This window comes from Corythoichthys intestinalis, chromosome 21, assembly GCF_030265065.1.
Source record: "Corythoichthys intestinalis isolate RoL2023-P3 chromosome 21, ASM3026506v1, whole genome shotgun sequence".
In the NCBI taxonomy this organism is placed as follows: domain Eukaryota; kingdom Metazoa; phylum Chordata; class Actinopteri; order Syngnathiformes; family Syngnathidae; genus Corythoichthys; species Corythoichthys intestinalis.
The window spans coordinates 20,775,776-20,784,504 of record NC_080415.1 but is presented as its reverse complement, the minus strand read 5'-3'; the positions used below and the strand labels follow the sequence as shown (position 1 = coordinate 20,784,504).

General features: G+C 38.2%; 1 protein-coding gene across 1 annotated transcript in view; it reads left to right on the top strand.

Annotated features, from left to right (window-relative positions):
- LOC130909242 (transient receptor potential cation channel subfamily M member 4-like) overlaps positions 1–8,729 on the top strand; it is a 38,509-nt gene that overhangs the window by 2,151 nt on the left and 27,629 nt on the right. Inside the window, exons 2-6 of the mRNA XM_057825469.1 lie at positions 134–195; positions 265–442; positions 1,743–1,923; positions 2,568–2,737; positions 6,935–7,112. Of these exons, the coding sequence (XP_057681452.1) occupies positions 134–195; positions 265–442; positions 1,743–1,923; positions 2,568–2,737; positions 6,935–7,112 (769 nt within the window). The remainder of the gene's footprint in view (positions 1–133; positions 196–264; positions 443–1,742; positions 1,924–2,567; positions 2,738–6,934; positions 7,113–8,729) is intronic.

Here is an 8,729-nt window from a genome sequence, read left to right as displayed (position 1 = left end):
TATCGATAATCGTTGTATCCCCATATCATCAGATCATCGTTATCGTGAGCTTTGTATCGCAAATCGTATTGTATCGTGAGGTAACAAGAGGTTTCCACTCCTAATCATAAATTGTGTTGAATATATTTTCCAGAGCTGGATCCCAAAAATTTTCAAGAAAAGAATTTGCACTACGTTTGTGGAAGATTCTTTCAGGTATTGCGAAGTTAATATCTGTGCATCGCCATATTTTTAATTGATATTTAATTTCTCAATTTCTCTTAGTAATGGTGCATTGTGCCAATGTGGTGATACGAGAGACACCCATGCCTCTGTAGCTCTTGGCGACTATTTCAGCACAGCCATTGTCAATCACTGGGACAGTGCCCAGCACTCTTCTGAGTACCCGACCGATGCCTTCGGAGAGTTGCAGTTCGCAGGCGCCAGCAAGAGGCACAGCTACGTGGGTCATTTTCAATCACTCTCACCCACAATTAAAATGTCTCATTTGGCACTTTGCACAATTTACAAACATAAGCGGATATTGGGGGGGGGGGGGCCTAAAAATGTCATTGCATCTAATTGACTTTCCTATATATTTATATAAAAGTTGTAAAGCAATAAAACTGCAACAAAAATGAATGAAATACACAAAAAAACATTTTTATAATGTGTCGAAATTATTTTTCGAGCACCTTGGACAGTCATTTGCTTTGCTTATAATTGAAAAAAAAAAAAATATATATATATATATATATAATAGAGAATAAAAAAAAAAAATAAAAGATTTTTTTCCCTTTGATTGAAAATGTTTTTTGATTGAAGCAACTTTTTTGGGGATTGACTGATTTAGAAACAAATATTTTTTTATTAATTATTTATTAATAATAATAATCAAATAATTAATTATTATTAAGTGTTCAAATGCACATTTTTCAATCTGAAATATGTTTTCGCATTCAAAAACTTTTTTCTATGATTGAAATGTTTCTATTTTTGATTGAAGTGATTTTTCTTTTTGAAAATCTATATATTTTTTGAAGCAACTTATTTTTTGATTGAATAATAAAGAGAAAAATGTCCTAGCCATGTGGCCCAAACACCAATCAACATTACTTCAATCAAAAAGTTGCTTCAATTAAAAAACAAAAACTTCAATCAAAAAAAAAAAAATAATCAAAGAAAAATAGCTTTCACGTGCATTTTTTTTCCTTTTTGAGTTTTTTAAGTTTCAAATTTATTTTTGCATTCAAACACATTAAAAAAAAAAAATTATTGAAGCGACTTTTTTGGTTCAAAATATATATTTTGATTGAAGCAACTTTTTATTTTTATTGAAGCAACTTTTTTTGATTGAATAATAAAGACAAATATACCTCGATATGGCTCTGCCCAGGGGATACAATTTTTGACTGGGGTAACTACTTTGGCACGACACAAGTGGGCGTACCAAATTCAATGGATGACGATCTTGGCAAAAAGTATTGCCTAAGCAGCCTGATTTAGAATTCCCCTCAAGAATGATGGGAAACAAAAAACGTTCATTGTCAACTTATTATTATAAATATTCTTGTAAGTTAATTTTATTGCTGACACAGCGTTTTGGGGTCATCAACCTGTTGTCCCCCCCCGCCCCAAAAGTCAAACTCCGCCTATGTTTACAAATTATTTTGCTGATCCAGAAGCTAGGGTGCATTGATCAGAGTTGGAAAACCACCGCACTAATCATGTAACCGTCCCACATCCCAACATGGTGAATGCAGTTTTTGCGGCTTTCATGGGACACACCGCCGTCTATGGTATACACCCTGATGACGACTCACTGGGGGCTGCCCGCTCCCAACCTTGTGGTGTCCGTAGTGGGCGGCGAGGGCAGGACCAAAGTGAAGACGTGGGTGCGGGAAGTTCTCAGGCAGGGTCTGGTCAAAGCCTCACAAAGCACAGGTAAAAACATTCTGCGAACTAAGGAAGTAAGGGACACGTCTATATTTATGACTCATCGCTCAGTATTTTGAAAAGATCATGTGAATAGTTCTAGCGCATGGAAAAACAAGGTAGTGGCCATAAACTTAGGGGCTCTTTGGGGGTGTTAACCTAAATTTGGAATGACAATGGGCCTTTTCTTTCCTGACTAGTTGGCCAATTGCAGGTAGCACACAGTGTTCTTCCATCATCTGAGGTCATTCCTGCCAGGTTTCCTCACAGAGTGCCTCAGATCAAAGATAACGTTAACCTTGCACATAATTGATTTTTTTTCAGTCTAATAAACGTGACATGGATTCTATTTGCACATGATGTACAGATTTATTTTTGTAATGCGAAAACAGTGACACCACATACTTTCATGCATCAGTGTCACATATCCAAAATCACAACTTTTTAAGAAATTACTTAAAGACAATAAATCATTATTCATTATTATTAGTGTTCATCCCTGCTGACAGCTTGTGGGTGGTGTTTTCAAGGATTAATAGAACCGTAGTTGCAATCAAATTTAAACTCAACAGTGAGGTTATGTACTCCGCATCGACATCAATATTGCAAATCCTAATTTGGTCGGCCAATAAACCCTATTTTTGTCCTTTTAGGAGCTTGGATCCTGACTGCAGGCTTGCGCGAAGGGGTTGGCAGGTGCGTTGGAGAGGCAGTGAGGGATCACGCTACTGCAGCTTCGTCTGTTTCCTTGAACAAGGTGGTGGCCCTGGGCGTCGCTCCCTGGGGCCTTGTGCACAACCGGCAGCAGCTGGTCAATCCACAGGTTGTTCTCACACTGGAACATTCATACTGAAACCCTCTTTTATATTTGTAATAAGGTCCAATTGAAGAGCACAACATTTTATTAGCAGTTAATAGTTTCATTACAGGTTACATTGTTTTTACTTTTTCACCTATACACATCTTCATTTAAAGGGGAAGTTCAGAATTTTTGACATTAGGCTTAATCTTAAATTAGTAGGCATTAAATTAGTCGGTGGAGTTGATTTCAACAAATTCCCTGCAGTTAGTTAGTTATTTGTTAGTTTCAGGGCTAAACTAGCGCGAGTCAATGAGCGAGTGATATTTCAGTGATATTTTTTCCACTGGTGTGTTTATGACGTAGCCAGCAGCAAGTATCCACGGTTTGTATTGTCCCTTGTTCGTCATAGGGAATTTATGGAAACTCTCAGTTGCCCATTTCTTCTGTCTGTTTCCACAGCCTCTAAATCAGGGGTGTCCTAACTTTTTGCAAAGGGGGCCAGATTGGGTGTGGTAAAAATGTGGAGGGCCGACCTTAGCCTTTACGTAGAACAATATATTTCAGCATATTTTAGCAAGCCATTCTGTGTGTCACATTTGCTTTATTTAAAAGAAAAAAATAATTTAGGGCTGTCAAAATTATCGCGGGTGGTAATTAATTTTTTTCATTAATCACGTTAAAATATTTGACTCAATTAACGCACATGCCCCGCTCAAACAGATTAAATGACAGCAGTGTCATGTCCACTTGTTACGTGTGTTTTTTGGTGTTTTGTCACCCTCTGCTGGCGCTTGGGTGCGACTGATTTTATGGGTTTCAGCACCATGCGCATTGTGTAATTATTGACATCAACAATGGCGAGCTACTATTTTTTTTTTTGATTGAAAATTTTACAAATTTTAATAAAACGAAAACATTAAGAGGGGTTTTAATATAAAATTTCTATAACTTGTACTAACATTTATCTTTTAAGAACTACAAGTCTTTCTATCCATGGATCGCTTTAACAGAATGTTAATGTTAATGCCATCTTGTTGATTTATTGTTATAATAAACAAGTACAGTACTTATGTACAGTATGTTGAATGTACAAATCCATCTTGTGTCTTATCTTTCCAACAATAATTTACAGAAAAATATGGCATATTTTATAGATGGTTTAAATTGTGATTAATTACGATGAATTAATTTTTAAGCTGTGATTAACTCGATTAAAAACTTTAATCGTTTGACAGCCCTAAATTAATTATTTCAACAATCTCGCAACTAGCCTTTGTGGCGTTCTCTTTCGACTCTCGGGCTCTTGGGAAATACTGCTGCTGTAAAATTAAACTAGCTTCAAGTTGCTTCAATTTCTCGCTACATATCTTCCCTGTAATCTTGTAGTACATGTCAGCGTGTCTTGTTTGTTAATATCGCCTCACATCGAACTCTTTGAAAACAACGACTGTCTCTTTGCAAATGATGCGGACACGTTTGTTGCATATTTTAGAGAAATACAGTAGTCCAATTTCCACCTATCCTTGAAGCGTCGGCCGTCACACTCAACTTTCTTTTTTTTGTTGATTGTCGCCATTTTAGAAATGGGGGAAAAAAGGGTAACGCGGGGTTATGTTGCTTAGAGTGCTGCTGCCTTTTAGTGGGCAAATGAGGAGCAGCATTTAGTGTGTAAGCTACTTCATATGTTGGTAGCAGTACTGCTGACCAATTTATTAAGTCTGTGTGCGGGCCAGACGTTATTGATTTTATGACAGAGGCTGGGGGCCGGATGAAATTTGACCACAGGCCGCATTTGGCCCCCGGGCCGGACTTTGGACATAACTGCTCTAAATACATGTTTCACTACGTTGCCATTCTTCAGGCAAGACTCTGTAGACTGATTCTGCATTGTGGAAGGTGGGAAATCGGGAGTTTTCCAACCTCCAACCAGGATAAATATCATTTGGAACGCCACTCGAACTGGGGAGCCCTAGTCGAGAAGTCAGTAAAAAAAGTACCGCAACTTCACGAGTTGCTTCAATCAGACATCACTCGAAAAAATGCGCTGCCCGTCGAAAAGCAGACTGTCAATAGTAAAACTAAAGAAGGCAGGTTACAGTGTGGTCTATTTACCTTACCCGTCGTTTTTCCTCCACTATTTGATCGCTTGCGAGAAGCCATGTTTTCTGGAGGTCAAGTCTTTTGATGGCCAAAATAAAAACCGCTTGGAACATTTTGAGGTTGCAACTGTTACCATCCGAGTGGGATAAGTCCGACTTCCCACGTTCCTTGAAAGCAGCATGAGCGCGAAGCACTCCTTTCTATTGTGGTCGCATTACGCATCTAAAAAAAATAGACCCGCAGAAATAAATTAATTAACAGTTTTGGTGTGACATTGTTTTGGTTGCATCGGTATTTTGTAAGCTTGAGAACGATAAACCGATACGACCGGATATCCGGTTTTCCAAGTGAGAGATACAGATGTATCGATAGTAAAGTTACCATTTGACAGTAATTAGCCATTAAATATTCAGTGAACCGATAGTAGAGATAGAATTCGGCTATCGTGAGCACAAGAATCGGCTTCTAATGCCTAGTTCAATGCATTGCTTAATATGATAATTTAGCTTTTACTTCACATGCTGCGCTTGTGTCTTGTGACTCACAGTCGTGGTTGCCACAAGTTACTTCCCATGCATTTCGGCAGAACCGCTACTAGTCGCCGTCATTACCCGATCGTCACGGGCGTGTCTTAACAACGCGAGAGCTAACGAAACCACTGTAACGCACGCAGCGTAGCGTTTTCTTCACAGCCCAAAACGAAAACGAAACTAGTAGTGGCAACGAAGCAACATGCTAAAACAATGGACAGTGTGATCACCGACGGCAGCGACGTGCTGTGATTGATTTTCAACGCACCCAGGAAAACAAAAGTCGGACTTTGAAGTGATGACGGCAGCCAGATCTGTTCGCATGGGACAGAGCTTGTGTGAAGTGTGGAGCCGTACAGAAATCGTGAGTTTTAACCCTGAAAAATAACCCACTACAATGCTGGAAAGGGCGGCATATTGTTTCCATGAAACGCAGTCTGCTTAAACATGAACATGTGGATTAGTTGATCTTCCTCAAGAAAAATCTGCCCTTCAAAAAAGATATGGACAGTGATGAGCAATAAAAAATGAGGAAGCACGGGCATAAGTGAATGACTTTGCTGTGTATTAGGTTAAAGTAATGATTATTGACCTGTCTAAAATGCTATGTTTTTATTCCCCCAATTATACCAGTCGTAAAGCATAATTTATTATTTATTTATGATAACACTAGCAGGTTTAATTTTTTTTTCAAGAGCTGCTGCATATAATTAATATTTTTTGTTTGTAAGATGTTTACATTGAAAGTTTGCACTTAAATTACTTACCTCTTGTGTTAAAAACACCAGGAAATACAGTAATTGAATTACTGCACTTTATTGTTGTCTGTGACTGGAGTTTTATTGTATTATCAATCCCATCCAACAAAATGACGGTCATATAGTAAGCCTTATTTTTTTCTCATAAAAAATAAAACATAACATTGGTATAAAATTTTGTTAATTTTGCTATTGAAAATGTGGTCTTTTTTATATTTTTAAAATACTGTACGAACACACACAACAAATGTTTACTATCGTATCGTTTTCACTCTGTATCGAACCGTATCGTTCTGTATCGAATCGTATCGAATCGCTCGGCCTTAAGAATGTATCGTTTTTTTAATCGAATCGTAACCTGTGTATCTAGATACATATCGAATCGGCTTCATGCCAGAGATTCCCAACCCTAGTATTTTGAACAACGATCTGCATTTTGAATTTGTCTGACTATGTTAGATCTGTTAGTATCGTTTTTTTATTGGCAGCTAGGAGTGGACCATTGACTGGCGCTAGCTTAGCCACTCCAGAGCCCTGAAATTTTTAAATAGATAACAAACTGCATCGAATTTGTTGAAATGAACCGACTAATTTAACCCCCGCTAACTCAAAGATTAAGCCTTAAGTTAAAAAATTCTGAACTTCTGCTTTAAGACCTTACATACAGTACAGTGCCAGAAAGAAATTCGCCAAACAAACTCCCAGATGCATCAGATGTCCCAACACTTTTGTCTTTTTTATCGGTCTCAAGATCTACTAAACAAGAGTTTCTTGACCTGTAATGAAAGAACGCCTGCCATGGACCTTTCCCTCGATTCTTCTTATTGCAGGGCAGTTTTCCTGCCAAGTATTATGTCCACAACACAACCCGGGACTCGTGCTGCCTGGATAACAACTACCAGGCTTTCCTGCTGGTGGATGACGGCAGCATGGGACGCAGAGGTGGCGAGACAGGCTTCAGGGCCAAACTGGAGGACTACATCTCCCACCAACGTACAGGCATTTGGGGTAACTGCTTTGTTTGAATTGAAACCATTGTGTGGGCTGTTTTTTTATATCCATTCCTTGAGCTGAAGGTCAGCTGCCTCTATTGTCTGTCATTTCCCTATGTTGATATTATTGTGGGTATTTTTAAACTAATACAGCTTGAATTAAGAGAAAGTAGCGATGTGTCTCCCTGATGCTTTATTATGAAGTAATTTTTGTTGTTGATTCCTGGACTGAAGGCATGTGATGATCCTTTGGTATCCACTGATCGACAGCTGTTGCATGCCCCAGCACGCATCTGACATGTTGCTCCTCGACATGTAAAGTCAAGCTATGTTGTTGAGAAAATGAACAAGACCGAGTTTAACTCTTGCCCGTCAAAGAAAAATGTACGCCGTCAACTTCATTTATTAACCAAAGCTCTAAGCGTTTTACTGAACTCTTTGTTGTCATCAAGGGCGTAGATTTGCATAGGGACGGTAGGGACATGACACTCGCAACTTTTCGGGATGCTCAAATTGTCCCCACCAACTTTTAAGCAACCTTATTGGCATTAAATCATGACGTCAGTTATATAGGTAATTGAGATTGTCTTTCCATATGTTGTATGGATGGATTTGAACCTACTATTATTCAGTGATTTACATTCATTACGTTCAGGCTGATCTTTACCCCTTTTCACTTGCTGAATGTGCCAGTCCATTTTTTTCCCTCAAACACATGTTTGATTGGCTGATGACATGACCCCCCCACCCCCACACACGCACTCAGAGCCCAGACAGAAATACAACATGTCGACAACATGCCGCCTCCTCTGCCCCATTTGAAGACGAGGGATATTAGAATTTTATTTCGGCCAGCAGCAACAGCAACCACTATAATTAATGTAAAAAGACGTCAATGTTGTTGAGGTGGGGAACACACCGCTAATTTTGCTACTGAAGGTCCCACCTGCATCATAGTTAGCATAACATCAAACTGTATGAACTTGCTAACCTACAAATCTTGAGTAGGAAGCTGCTTAGAGAGAAGTCTTTCAGTATGTTTTCTACTATTAACGTTAACTGTGAGAAAATTAGTGAACTGAGGTTTAAGCCCTTCTCCCCAATTTTCATTTTTGTTTTATTTATGTGGTCTTAAAGCAGCCCAAAGGAGCTTTCATTTTTTGGTGAGTTTGGTTGTGTTTGTGGACAAAAGCATTACTGTTTTACTTGAAGGAAGGTCCCATTTTTATTTATTTTTGGTATTTCCGAACTATGAAGTTTTTTCAGTTGTATTTAATTTCTTTATTTAGACAGACAATGTTGCGTGGTCTTAAGACAATTGCTTATTTTTTTGCATTCCTGGATAGTTAAGAGATTATTGTGCATGGTAATATAATTTAAATTCTGTTCAAATATTGCAATTTACATTTTCAAAACCCCCCAAAAATCCAGACATTTATTCTAGACATTTTGAAAAGGTTATTTTTAGTAGTTTTTGAAAACAAAGGTCTGAATTGAACGATGTATCGCTTGAACTAATGCATATGAAAGTTAGTATAAGTCAATACAGATTTATTATGCATTGATCATTTAGCCTATCAATTAATTTGTTCCATATTCGTGAGAAATCTATCCCTGACCCAGGTTCACTCAA